Source organism: Bipolaris maydis (genome assembly GCF_028858645.1).
Source record: "Bipolaris maydis strain C4 unplaced genomic scaffold PSV08scaffold_15, whole genome shotgun sequence".
NCBI classification, from domain to species: Eukaryota; Fungi; Ascomycota; class Dothideomycetes; order Pleosporales; family Pleosporaceae; genus Bipolaris; species Bipolaris maydis.
The window spans coordinates 114769-129017 of record NW_027093871.1 but is presented as its reverse complement, the minus strand read 5'-3'; the positions used below and the strand labels follow the sequence as shown (position 1 = coordinate 129017).

Sequence of the window (14249 nt, the reverse complement as noted above, 5' to 3'; positions counted from 1 at the left end):
TTCCTTTGAAAGGGGACCAGAAAAAAAAAGAAGTCAAGGCAAGTTAGTCGATACAAATCAACCAACCTAGGTGAATGCCATTGCCGAGAAACTAGCATCACCCTCGAGACCAGAGTCATCTCCAAATCCTTCCCAAGGAAGTTCGTGCGTCTCATCGTCGTCCTCTTCCTCATCGTGAGCGCCGCCATTCTTGCTTGCGCGACCTCGACCAATCTCTACGCTCTCGTCTTCGTCCACAAAGCTACGGATGGTAACCTTTTTGGCCTTCTTCTCGCTTTGACCATTCTTTTCTTCCTCGATGCGGATTTGGCCAGTGAGCTCCTCAACATCTTGTTCAGTCAGATCATCGGCCCGTTGGCCCTCAAGCACATCGTGGAGGCGGTAAATTTGCTTGTCCAGATGGTCAATCCGGCGGAGAAGATCCTGGATCGCTTCGTTGATTGCAACACGCTTGCGCTGTCCGAGACTGGGGTCGTGCTGTTCCAATAGGGCGCGCTGGACAGCTAGTTCAGCGTGCAAGTGAATGCGCTCATCGTTCATTCCCTTTACTACAAGTGCAAGGGCTTCCTTTGGCGACTGTGCGGGACGGAGAGTGGCGTCCGCATCATCCGCAGTCCGTACAGACGCTGGAACAAGCTTAGGGACGTGGAGAGCATCAGTGGCGGTGGTGTATCCTTCGCGGCGGCAGTAGGTGCAGTTGGCGTTGTCGTGCTCCTTGGGAAGTGTCCGTTGCATGTTGATAGTGGTCGTTGCCTGCTTTGATGTACTGAGCTTAATGTCTGGAACAATGAAAGCCGACGTCATCTCAGTGGGCGCACTGCGGCGCCTTCGGCTCGTGTTGCTAACCATTGAAGCGTCGAAAGCAGACTGCTTCGTCTGTGTAGCATCGCCATCCGTATCGAAGTTTGAAAAATTGCCCGTGTCTTCCTCAAACTGCGTATTGTTGGTGCGTTGTGTGGTATCCTTGAGCGAAGACTTGCGGACGAGAGAAGGGCGACGTTCGCTCTTAGCCGAGGCGACTGACCGGACGGTGTCTTCACGAGTCTGGCGTTGAGAGCGTACAGTGTCCTCGCGAGTAACCTCATCTGCTGAAGTAGATTCACGCTTGGCAATTCGATCTTCCTCTAGGCGACGTCGAAGCTGAGCAATCTGATCCTTATCAATGTAGCTCAACTCGGTGAGATCCAAATCTGCGGGAGGCTGGATAGTTGAGGTCTGCCTGGCAGAGTGGTTGTTGCGTGAGATACGAAGGGCTGAACGAGGCGCAAGAGACAAGTCAGTAGTTGACTCGACCTCGCTTTCTACACGTGCGTGCTTGTCGGTAACAACGGGTGCAGAGAAACTTCGAGTTGAGAACCTTGAATGAGCAGTGAACGACTTTCGTGGGCTTTCTTGCTGAGGTTCGTTTGCAAGCCTGCTGTTGCGAACTTCCTGCTGGACACGGTTCTTGATGCGCGTGCGCGTATCTTCTCGGCGATAGCTGGGTCTCCGTTGCAATTGCTCTTGGGTTCCATCGTTTTGCTCCTGAGTCCTCCGAATAGCCCTTTCACGCGACTGGATCTTTCGCTGTAGCTCTGCCTCTCTCCTTGCCCATTGCTCGTATTCCTCGTCTTGCTGTGCCTGGAGCTCCTGAAGTTCGATACGGAGATTCTCGTTGTCCAAGCGCATAGCCTCAGTTGTCTGCTCCTGAGTAGTATCTTGGAACTGTCGGATGGTCTCATCACGTCGATCAACCTTGCTACGCAGAGAAAACTCCAAGCGAGCCCAGCGCTGAGCGTCCTCTTCCCGCCTAGCCTTGATCTCTGCGAGTTGAGACCTCAGAGAATCGTGTTCTGACTTCAGACGAGCAAATTCAGCTTGCTCCTGGCGTACTCGTCGCAATTCTGTATCTCTGCGGCTAAGTTGCTGAGTGTTCTCGTCTTGCTGTGCGCGTACACGAGCCAATTCAGCATGTAGGCTAGCGTTTTCCCTCTCAGTTGCGTTCGCGGCCTGGTCGAACTGTCGTCGAAGCTGAGTAGTTTCTTCTCGGTGCTGAGATTGGTCGTGATCGAGCTGATCACGCAAGGCCTCGTTCTCTGAACGGAGTGTCTCAACTTCCTGGCGAAGCTCCTCATTCTCATTGCTTAGGGCACTCTTTTCATTCTTGAGCTCTTCACATGTCTGGAAAGCCACACCGAGCTGGTTTGCCATGCTCTCCTTCTCAGTGTTTAAACGTTTCTTCTCGATTTCCAGAACAGCAACTTTTCGGTCAGCACGATCAATCCTAGTTCGGAGTGTTTGTACTGTAGCATCGAGCCCTAAAAAAACAGTCAGTGTTGATGTCAATCTCCAGACTTCGCGTCACTTACGCGTCTTCTCAATCTTCCAGCTATTCTTCCCAGCGTCGGAATCCTGCGCGCTGTCACTTCGACGTAGCTTCTCCTGGGCCTGTGCTGTGGCTCGCAGCTCGATCAACTCGAGATCCTGCTCTTCAATCTTCTTCTCTTGTTCTGCACGCTCGTGCTCCATCTCTGCAAGCTTTTCCTGCAGCTGTTGAAGCGCGGAAAAGATGGCCTTTTCCTCGTCTGGAATCGGAACACCCTCCACAGGAAAGTATGAGGGCCGGCGACCACCGTTTGGTGGGGCAGAAAAACGTGATCGTGAAGTCGTTGTCTTGGAGAAAACTGGGGTACCATCATCAAAGACACCAGAGACCAGCTCGGTGAGGTTGGGGAGATCTGGAAGAATAAACGACTGGCCAGTCGCGTTTTGTGTAGTGTTTTGCCTCGAGCGAGGGGTTCCTTTACTCTGCAGGGTATCGGCATTGCCGTCAATTTGAAGTGAAGCCTGGCGGCTGCGGTTGCCCCAACGTGAATTCTTGGTGGAATCAATTGTGACTGTCGGGGGTCGCTGGTCCATAAACGACGATTCATCTTCAGACAGCTTGGCGTGCAGCTGTGAAAGAGAATTGCGCTTACGGTCTTCCTTAGCCAGAGCTGGCGAATTGCGCTTGCTCGAAGGGCGAGGCGATATCGTGTCGAGGTCGTTGCGGGAGGCGCGTCGAATTGCCGCGTCGCGTCGAAGGCTGCTTGTGTCTGCCATGTGTGATTTACGCGACCTGTTTGTCAGGGGTGTCACGTCGTAGAGGCTGTTGAAGGGCGAGCTAATCTTGCTAGGAGTGCCGCGGTTGCTGCGGTTACCACCACGTGCTTGCTCTACAGCCATGCTTTCCTCGTCGGAAATGGAGTGGTCGAAGTCGAGGAACTCCTTGTTTACCATGGATGTGTCAGGCTGGATCTGCTCGGAGCGGAAGGGTGCCCAAGCACTCTGCTTTTTCGCGGTGGAGCGAATGCGGGGGAATTTGGGAAGCGTGTTTGTGTCGTCTACAATGTTGTGCTGTGTCGAGTGGACAATGTCCGGGTTGTCCCAAAATTGGGATGTGTCAGTGACGCCGAATCCCGATCGCTGGGTGGGATTCGAGTCTGTTGGCAATGGCGATGGTGATTCGATGTTTCTTGGGCTGTGACTTAGGCTGCGAGAAAGTTCGCGGATTGCGCGTGCTTTCCCGTCGCTGGTGGGAGGAGAAGATTGCATGTCCAATGTGTGAAGCTGCAATGGCAGCGCTGATGTTGTGGATGATCAAGGCGCGTCGTGAAACACGTATATAGGGACAAGAAGAGATGCTTCGCAAAGACTAGTGAAGCTACACGCTGTTGTGTCCAAAAATGCCAGCCCAAGGGAATAAGACGGCTCGGGGGGAGGGGGGGCGCGTGTTGGTGTTGGAAGGTGCAACGCAGTGTCGCAGATGAATGAAGCGGGAGGGCGTGTTTACCAAAACAACGCTAACGCATCCGAGCCCCACCCACGCCCAGTCGGCTTTGATTGGCCCTCCAGCCCCTCTCCCAAAGAAGGCGTGTAACATCGTCATCAGCGTCGCGCTGGCACGTGACGGCGCTGCGAGAAGACAGAATGTGCAGAGTGAAGTTGGTTGATTGCTTTTTCTCGCCGCTATGATATAGTAATGCATATTCATATTGGAATCAATCCCACCGCTTATGCCTTGCACCAGTCCGCACTCGCGCCGCATGTCATCAGAGGGCGTCCCAGACCATCCCTCTCCTTTCACAAAGTTTGTCTAACCTCAATGTTGTTCCCAGCACAATCACGTGCACCAGCAAAAGCACCAGTGACGCGCCTAGCCCACCCAGACTGAAGTCTCTGCCCATGAGCCGCCCAGCCCAGCTCACGTGTAAGAAGTCAATCGATGCTAGACAGAGCAGCGGGTACAGAACGCGAGCATCGGCCGCAAACGGCTGACAGGGCGAAAGGAGACTAAACGCCTTTGCACAAAACAAAGCCACTTTTGTGAGTCCAAGCGCCACAGGGTGCCCGGATGCTCGATACAATCTTGACGCAATGTCAGTTGGTGGTGGAGGGGGCAACATGAGCCGCTGCGGCGACGGAGTTCTTTCGGCTGATGATGATGGAGGCCGAAGGTCTACTTTCCTTCTGAGAATGACGGCTCCATCCCCAGACGATTCTCTCCGCATCGCCGGTGTATCTGGTGGGCTGGGTGACCGGTCCATGACCGTGGCGCTGAGGTTCGATCGCCCAGGACGGGCATAGTTGACCGAGGTACGCTTTTTATTCGCTTGTGTCGGAGCCGGACTAGGTGTGTCCGCACGGGATATGCGAGGGCTGAATTCGTCAACTGCGGGCGAGTTGGCATATGTAGCGTACTCGTCGAACACCAGCGGTGACTTGAGTACTTGCAAAATCTCTTCGGCGCCAGGACGATTGTCGGGGTCGAGGGCCAGAAGCCGTTTGAGTGATCTGTACAGCTTCTCAGGCAAGTCAGAGCGCACGCGCTGCTCGTCGTCTATGCCGGTCCACGTCGAGATTTCGGCCCTCAGCTCATCAAGATCTTCGCTGTCCTCGTCGATGCCGTCGGCGTTCCGATACGGCAGTCTTCCAAAGCACATGAAATAAACAATCATGCCAAGGGAAAAAATGTCGGATTTGGTGGTAAAGTTGCCGAATGCGCCCCCTGGTTGCTCCTGACGGAGCACTTCAGGTGCACAGTATGAAATGGTTCCAGTAGCACCAGTCGAGTTTCTCGTCGTGTTCATCGACTGTACTTCGCCAAAATCACTGACCAGGACTCGTATTTTACGCCCCGTCTGGTGGAGTAGGCAGTTACTTGGTTTCAGGTCTCGATGAATATAGCCATTTGCATGAAGGTGGCTTAGGCCGGATGTGATGTCCTTGAAAAAAGAAATAATCTCTTCAAAAGGCATCTTACGCGGCCCATGCAGGTTCTCTGGTTCTTCCAGCTGACCTTTTGATCTCCTCCGGAGTCTTTCCTTCATCTGTTCCTTTGTGACTGATTTTTTCGCCGAATCGAGAATGTAGCTGTGGAGGTCTCCGCCATTACAGTACTGCTGCAGGATGAAGGCGCATGGCACGCTCGGTCCAAAGCTCGAAATCTGATAGTCTTCGAGCCACACATGTCGGTATGATACCAGGTTTTGGTGCGATAGGGTTTGCAGGAGCTGGACTTCGACTAATACCTTCTCTAGCCACTCGTGGTCGTCGCCCACTGGCACGCGCTTGCACGCAAACTTGCCAAGCTTGACCCCGTCGAGCTGGTGCTGCACCAGCAGGACGACGCCTTTTCCCCCTCGGCCCAACTCGCGCTCCTCTATAAAGAAATCCTTGAAATAATTCGGACTAAAAGCCCGCGCTGATATACCTTGGCTCCTCTGTGGCTGAGCCGGCGTGCTTGCTATGAACTCGGACCTTGGAGGTGCACCAAAGCCAGTCATGCGCGAAGGCGCAGGAGCTAGTTGTTTATGCGGTGACGGGGGTCGTGACGTCTCAGCAGATGTGGGCTGACTGCGGCGGAGCATCTGGAAGTATGCCGGATTGACAAAGCCATTGTCCGTGGACGTGCCCGGCGCATTGTGTTCATGCTCGTCGCTGTCGTCGCTGCCGTGTGGCGAGGGTGGGCGGTAGGCTCGGTGACAAAAGGGACATGATGTGGAGTCGATGTTGGTTGCGTGCGAAGCGTCACGGAGGGAGAGCTGCCTCGAGTTTTGGTCGTATACGACGACTGCAGAACCGTGGCGCCTGAAGACAGAGGGTGTCAGTGCCGGGCTATTGATTGTGGTGGTGTTCGGTGCGTCGATTGATGTAGAGGGATGACAATGACCTACAGGACGATTTCCCGCGACTCGGCCGGACCATAGGGTATGAGGGACATGATTTGCTTGTCCAGACAGCGCAGCCGGGCGTGCAGTGGTGTAGACAGGCAGTAAAGGCACGTCTGACTGACGCTACGTCAACAGAAGGCCGACGTAATCGCCCTGAGCGGAAAAACGCTGATATGTGTCGTCGCACCACTTTATTGCGACTATGCGGGGAAGCTACTACTGCTATGTATACGACAGCTATGGGAAGCTTCAGAGCGTCAGTCAAGGCAGTACCAGTGCGGGATGCGAACGACTTCGCGAGCGGCTTCTAGGCTGAACATGACCGGTTGATACCAATAGCGCTGATTGTTGTCATGACATGGTGTGTTGTTGTTTGGACAGCTTCCGTGTTTTGGTGGGGGTCAAAAGTGTGGAACGGGTGGGCAAGGGACCTCCCAGCCAGACACCCAGAGCCTCCAGGGTTATCTCAGCCTAGGGTCCGCTGTCTTTACACCGCTTACCGACATCACAATCCTGGCGCTGGACGGCAATTGCTTGTTGTTTTTGTTATTCTTCAACGTTCTGTGGTTCATTGCTACGGCTAGCTGAACGAGCATCTGTCATCCCTCGGTCGACTTTCCACCTAGCGCTCCAGACATTACTTTACTACCCGCTTACAGGTGGCTCTTGAGCAACATGCCGCCCTCCCACACCTCGCCCTTCTCCAGCTTTTGCCAGCCATTTACCGCGCCAACCTCCACACACACCATGTTCTTGTAGCCGTCATCGGGCGAGAAGTCGCCCATGGCCTTTGCCTTTTCAACCCACGGGTTCCAAGTGACCGTATCCTTGACATTGTCGCGAATGACGTCGAAGCGGGGCTTGCCGTCTTCGACAATTGATGTCGTGTCCTGCTTGATGTCCTTGTAGACGCGGTCGACCTCACCCGTAATCTTGAGCTGGTTATCGCTCTGCGTGTGTATCGACGCGTTGAGGACCTTGTCAATATACTCCGTACCGGCAAGGCCCGTAATCACGACCTTGGAAATGTCTTGAACCTTAAAGTACGTGTGCAGCAGGAATTGGAACTCGAAGCTCTCCTCACCCTCGTTGCGCACCGTGAGCACTGCTTGTAGGCTATCCTTGCTCAGTGTGACGCTGTATACAAGGCCAAAGTCGAAGGGCCATGCCTTGCGTGATTCTTCACTGAGTGCCTGGCGATCGAGGCCAAAGTCAAGCTTGACCGAGTCGGAGTCGAGAGCATCTTCGACTGTGGACTTGCCCATGAACTCCCATCGCGATCCACGAGCGAAGCCGTGCTGGGGAAGCGTAGACGTGGGGTGGCCTTCCTTTGGTGGTGGGCCGAATACCTGACGACAGTTGTTAGCCACGGTCGCTCGTCACCACCAAACTCAGCTATGCATATGCCTACCGGGAACACGACGGGGACTCCACCCCTAACTGGCTTCTTGCCCGTCAAGTCAGCAGCTTCGCTCAGCCACAGGTTCTCAGTCTGGCCGCCATTGCTCTTCCAGCTGGTGACTGTGGCTCCATAGAGCAGCACCTCAACACTCTCTCCAGACGGCAGTCTTGCAACCACCTTTTGGCTGCCGCCTTCTCCCACAGTGTCGACCTGGGGACTAGGACCAGTAGCAGCGGGCGCATTTAGCGCAGAAGGGCGGTTCGCACGTTCAACCATGGCGACGTTGGGGCGGTGTTGTCGTTGACGTAGCTCGAGGGGTTGCTAGTAGGAGGGCTAGCTATGATTATGCTCGACACAGTTTACTCGTCGGGGTGGGAGGTGAATGGATTGCTGGATGGAAATAGCAGATTAGATGGGCTCGAGGGCAAATAAATAAACCAAGGCAAGGGCAACTTACGTAGACTAGACAGCAGCGGTTCCGTCTTCGCAGAAAGAGAGTTGGCCTGCGGTGAGAGTGAGGGGCAACGAGCGGTGCCCCACCATGCTCTCGCTGCCAGCAACACCAAGCTTCGACTGAAACGCAGCCCACGTTTCAGCCCAACTCGCCTGCACTCGCTTGCCTTGCTTCCCCAGAGCCTTCGGCCCACCTCACTGGTCAGTCTGCTGACCCAGCAATGGCGACCAGTCTTGCCTGCATATCTGGTGAACCGGCGGCTGCGGGGCGGGCCTGCAGAGGGCGGGCCTAGTAAAGGCCCGCCGAAGTATCCATATCACCGACCCTAGTCCTGGTGATCAGTGGATATATAGTATACTGACTACTACTCCCTTTGTGAGCTGGTCAAGTTGTACTACATGTTTTTCCAGCTCTGGTCAAAGAGGAAGAAGAATACCGAAAATGGCCTTATCCTCTGCCGACGGACTGCTCCGAGCTCTAGGCATCAGACTCTACTGGCGCATCACGAGTTACAAACATATTCTCTCTCCACCCCTTGGCTTATGCTATGCTCAGGTAATCGCGATCTCATGCCTCTATCTCTGATCTGGACATGGGTATTTTCTTCCCTCACAGATAGTGTTTTTGTGGGTACATGAAATTGCCCATGAACTGGACAAAACCAACAAGCATCGCGGCAGTCAACAATGGCTTGGTTGAGTCGGAAGCATCGGAACGATAGAGCTCATGTTGTCTAGTTGCTTGCTAACATATTCGTAAGCCTGGATTTCTCTGACATCTTTTTCGTCAAGACAGCCACGGAATCACTGTAACTGCTACACCACATACACCACATCATACCAAGCTCAACTATGACAAGGCTGGCCGAGAAAACGCTCCCAATGAGCAGTATGAAAAATCTCAAGATCACCATGTTTGACACTGAAATTTTGAAAGCGCTTTGTCAACTTTCGTCATACGCAATCATCGTATCAATCATCGTACAATCATGGCAGACATTTGCTTGACAGTACACGGATCAATGTAAAGCTGTGGCTCTGCTAATCTGACCTGGTGCAAGAGCAATAGCCTATGTAGAACGGAGTTAGAATCTATATTGGCATCGTTGCAAAAGGCACACACATACCCATTTTGAACAACAAAGTAATCCCAAAACACACGAAGCCAAAGCCGACACCAGAAATCAAGAGTGGCCCACTACACGTCATACTTTCGACCTTTTAGCAATCCATAATTCTTGTACCACTCTACTACCACTCCACCTATCCCAATGGTAACCCCGCATTTCCTGATAAAAATAACAATAATATCAAATCACCCGCTTCCGCATATACCCACATGACACAAGACCCCCAGCACCCCAACAACACGCCCATCCAACCATCTTCACGGAAACACATACCAACAACTCATCACCACGGCAACTAAAGATCGCCAGCAAGGAACATGGCAGCGATCCAGCAAATCAGTGTTGGTATCCCCATGCAATATATCCCCCCCCCCCAGCAAAGAAACTAGATAGTCAAACAAGCCACGAGTATATCATATAGCCACTTCCACTTCCCCCCCTTCCAAACACCGCGACTTTACTGCGCAAAAACCTCCCCCAGCCCACCTTTTTCGACTTCGCTTTTGCGGCTTCCCCAGCAGTCATTCGTACATTACGCCCAATCCGGCAATCCCCTTTTTTTCGCTTTCCAACACGCGGGTTAAGTTTATCTCCCGGGCTTATTTTCCGAACCCACTTGGCGCGAGGGAGTTGCGAAACCTTGCTGGCCGTTGCAATCGGCCGGCTCAAGGACGGGGGAATTTCGTCATAGTTGTGTGTCTCGTTGGATTAAGTACGTGTCTGGGTGCTGGATGCGGGGGTTGGGGGAGGGGGGGGGGGGGGAGTTGCATGGGAAGAGGGTGCGTGTTTCCACATCTCGAGTTGATATGCTCTTGATTGTCAGTTCTGAGGGAGGATCGGGGTTGGAGGGTAGTTGGTTTGAATCTCGGTTTACTACGGTGGAGTTGGGGACGGCTGAATGTGTTGTTTGTTTGTAAATTGGTGATGCGGTGGGGGGTTTTTGGAAGAGGAAATGGCGGGCTTGGTGGGTGTGCTTGGTCACTGGTTGAGATGGTGATGATAATAGCAGTGTTTGGGGTAGTTGTTGAAATGCAAGAAGGAAGAGGATGGGGGAAGAGGGGGAGGAATATGTGTGCGGTGGTGTTACTTTAGGACGTATCGATTGAAGAGGAAGACGATTTGGATGTGATGACCAAGTAATGATATATACCACCTAGATAGTAAACTAATTATAGTCCTCAAGTTCTATTTTTCCCGTCATTCAAATAATCCAGAGACCTTTTTATCCGCTCCCTTATGATTTCCAAATCGACAATACATGCAATGCTATCTTAGCACTCATGACTTGCAGATACCTTTGCTCGCCGCGGGCCTCAAGCTTTTCGCAAGACGTCTTTGTAGTAACTCAAAGTCAGCTGAACATCCTGACAAACCATGTTACAAAGGAGAAAATGCAGATCAAAAGTCTCTAGCTCTTGTCGCCCAGCCTCACCTTAGAACTGTTCGTGGTCATGGCAGTGTGCAATGGAGTCAGGGGGATACTACCAGCAAACCTCCACTGCCGGATTGAGCTAGCGAAGGGGGTGGGGGCCGGCATCTTTGACTACTTTGATAGCTACGAACGACTTGACGCCTCATCATTTTTTTCAAAGAAATCACGTTCAATGATCAAGCACGGATTTAAACTACGCCTCACTATAAAGTCGCCACGTTTGCATTTGACAAAATACCTATACTCGAAAAAAAAAAGATTTTACATCCATGTCCCGCGGCGATCGTCGAGTTCAGTAGATGAGGTTAGATGAGATGAGATCCGATCCGATCCGATACGATCCCAACAAGCTCCACACAGCACTATTCTGTGTATGTAATCACCCTGACGATCGCTGCAGCCCCGCTCCCAAATCAATAGTCTTGCTTGCGCAAAACAACACGTTCTTGTAGCAAAAAAAAATAATTCCATATCTCTTCTAGAGTACTCGAGTCATCTAGACACTGCGTCCCGGACGAGCCGCTCAGCAGCCCTACCGGCGATCCTTCCCAGGCCCCCCACACCTCGGCCAGACCCTTTCCAAATGAGTAGTAGGAGACCCTCCCCGAGAAAAAAAAAATGTCAAATATATCGGCTCTAAAGACGATCCCGCAAGCGATCCGCACATGACATGTTGTCTTTCCGGGAGTGACCCGAGGTTCTTAGGGTTCCGCGGAGTGGCGCCGTGGGAAGTGGCGCCGCAGTGGAAAAGATGAGCGTCGCGGAGGAGACGTCAAAATTACGGATATATTGTATACTCGCTACTCAACGCGACCCACGTACCAGGACCATCGGGCCACACGCAACGATGCGACGGCTGTTAAGGATGTAATGTCGACTTACATATGTAAGTACATAGGGTCTCGAGCCGCCGAAACGGGACCGTCCTGTCAGTGCTGTAGGGGGGGTTCGTTAGGTAGCATTCGCGATATGTAAGTAACGCGGGCCGAGGAGCTGTACTACAGCGGGTCAAGAAGGCATCGAGAGTGGAGAGAAGGTGATTGCGGCTGAGGCATTTCCGGGTTTATGCAAAAAAGGGCTCCACAGTGGATTCGAACGCGTTTGGCAAGTCGAGTTTCCATGGTGTTTCTAGACTTACTTATGCATAGACACGCATGTTTTTTTCCTTTCATGTGAAGGAACTGTGTGCATGCTTCTCGCGTAAACTTTCTCTTGTCCCTCTCCCGCGTGAAGTGTATATTGTAAGTCAAATTAAGGGTCGTCTAGTAGGTAGTTCTTCGTGTTCCGACGTTGTGAGAGAGAGAGAGACTGTGTGGCGTCCTGCCTCTTGGTGTACGGGTATCCCAAACAAACTTCATGTTGCGCTAGCAAAACTATGCATCGCGATGCGAAACTTGGTGCGTTAGCATGACGTTGCAAGTCGTGTTTGCATGCAGTGATATCCTTGCAAGTGGGTGGCCTAATTATAAGTCTGCCAGATCTAGCCGGCGGCTGGATGGTGATATAAGTCTTGTAATTCGCCCTCGCGCGCTTGGACGTCATTTTGCAACCTGGACGAGCGTCTCTCCAGATTAAGGGGATGATGATGCGGTTGGGGTAGCAGACGCCATAGTAGAGTACACTGGACAAGTCTTCGGGCCGGTTGGCGGGGAAGAAAGTCTAGTTCCCTTCTAGCTCGGCACGATGAGCCGAAGGATCGTCGAGAAATTGCGTGCCAGCCAAGACGAGAAACTCGTACGAAACCATGGACTAGTAACCCGAGCGACATCCATTCCCCAAGTCGAACGATGGATTGGCTACGCCGGTGATTGCTACCAATGCAGGCCACCGACAAGGATCCCGAGCGCGCATTTCTATCCCCAAAGGGTTATTATTACCACAGAGTTTTGCCGGTCGGAAACAACTCCAAAAGCGTGCAAACCCCAGGCACGACCACTAGGTGATGCAAACATGATCGACATGTAGACTGACAACAAGCGGCAATTTTCAGCCTGGATGAATGGGCAATGCAATTGCTCTATTAATGATAAGCCGTGAGGTCTCGTTAAAATAATATATGGTATCACTTTTTGAAGGAGAAAACAAAGAAAAAGAAAGCCTCCAGAATTATCGCGTAGATAGAGGTGCTGCTTCGACAAGCATCTCGGTAGTGCTCGCTGTTTCTGCGTCCTTTGTTGATAAAGAATCGTCCCAGTGGGGATTGGGTGCTTGTGTCTTCCATCCGCTCATCTGCACACCCTCGGAACCCTCTACTCGTACATGTATGTCGGTGACAACCTGGATGTCGCGTGTTTCATCGTTGGATTCCCGCGAACGCTTCGTCTCATCCAGGACGTATTCATTCTTCGAGCGTAGTATTTTGCTGCCTCCCTTGCTTCCATAGTTTGCCGGGTAGTTGGGTCGCGAGTATTGGCTGCGGTGTCGGGAGGGGAACGCTCTGGGAAAGTACTTCGCAAGTAGGGGCCTCAGCAGTGGCAGGCAGGCGCAAATGATTCCAACATTAGTTTCTACCGAACTCCAGGTGGCCGCAGGTGGATTATCGTAGGTTTGATCTGAAGAGTTCGAAATCGCAACAAGAGATTGCAAGCGTAGGATTGATACAATGCACACACTACAAGATGCTGCGTTAGTATAGAAAAAACAAACATAACTCTACGGTAAATGCCATGTGACACGCACGTGTACCGGCAGGCACATGCGCGTGTGAAAAAAAAAGGGTTGTAGGAAAATCAAGAGAAACTACTACTTACAAACCACCAACTGCAAAGATGGAAATGAGTCCAATCTTTTGCCTCTTTCCCAAGTTTAGACCGCGAATGACAGGTATTGGCAAAAGAATAATGGCAAAATCGGTCATGATGTTGATTCCGGCATTGGTGAACCACATGGCAAACTGGTTTATGCACGTAGCCTTCTCCTTGGTCCAGAATGCCCTGACAGGTATGCAGGCAAAGATACTGGAGAAGACGGTCCAGATGGTGTAACAGATGACGACAGCCATGGTGATCCAGTTCGCTATTTGGAAGGCTTTTGTTGGGAAAATTCGCCGGTATTGAAGCAACATGGATCCTTTGGTCAATCCGAGAGACAGGTAGTAAACCATTAAACTGGACCAGAAGGCCTGGTGGTGGCTGATTAGCAAGTGCTGATGAGGAGACAGGAAACCATAGTCTTACCCTCAAAAAGATTCCCATGTCACGTTGTGAAACATCGCGAAAGTGCTTTCCCATTCCATACTCTGCTTCTGTTGAGGGTCAGTCTTGATACATGATGAAGGCATGATTGCCTACGTACGGATACCGATGCAGATGGTAAGCCCTATTGAGCAGAGCTAGCAAAGGGGGGTCAGCAGATGCACCTAGCGGTTTGGATATGGGTTCGTCAACTTACCATTGCCAGAGAAATGCCCAAGTCTTCGGCTCCTGCACACCGGAGAATGTAGAGCCGCGTATACAGTCGGAGGATGACGATGAGGAAGGCGAGACCAGTGAAGACGGAGGAGATGATTACGGCCTCACGGCCTCGCGAGTTTTCAGATAATGATCCAGACATGGTGTGATGGTACAAGCCACGAGGCGTCCGGAGAATCGAGTTGTTAATAAGCTCTGTGGGGAAGGCATGAGTATTTTACCCTCGAGTCC

At 52.1% G+C, this 14249-nt stretch overlaps 2 protein-coding genes across 2 annotated transcripts; both read right to left on the bottom strand.

Moving 5' to 3' along the window:
- Nucleotides 1–66: 66 nt before the first annotated feature.
- Nucleotides 67–7869, bottom strand: PSV08DRAFT_374154 (protein kinase; the record flags this gene model as incomplete). The annotated part of the gene is made up of 6 exons (XM_014225339.2): nt 67–189; nt 256–2297; nt 2349–3588; nt 4227–6108; nt 6849–7540; nt 7603–7869. The coding sequence occupies 6 exons, from the start codon at nt 7867–7869 to the stop codon at nt 67–69; spliced, it is 6246 nt and encodes a 2081-aa protein (XP_014080814.2).
- A 4739-nt stretch (nt 7870–12608) lies between these two features.
- Nucleotides 12609–14249, bottom strand: PSV08DRAFT_230091 (uncharacterized protein). The gene is made up of 5 exons (XM_014225338.2): nt 13999–14249; nt 13903–13939; nt 13785–13852; nt 13359–13729; nt 12609–13219 (listed from the first exon to the last, which is right to left on the bottom strand). Exons 1-5 carry the CDS (start codon nt 14158–14160, stop codon nt 12715–12717), a joined length of 1143 nt encoding a protein of 380 aa, XP_014080813.1. The 5' UTR covers nt 14161–14249; the 3' UTR covers nt 12609–12714.

Coding starts and splice junctions, on each gene's coding strand:
- PSV08DRAFT_230091 (XM_014225338.2), bottom strand. CDS start 14,160: ATGTCTGGATCATTATCTGAAAACTCGCGAGGCCGTGAGGCCGTAATC. Junction 13,853..13,902: donor TACCATCTGCATCGGTATCC/GTACGTAGGCAA, acceptor GACCCTCAACAG/AAGCAGAGTATGGAATGGGA. Junction 13,730..13,784: donor ACATGGGAATCTTTTTGAGG/GTAAGACTATGG, acceptor AGCCACCACCAG/GCCTTCTGGTCCAGTTTAAT.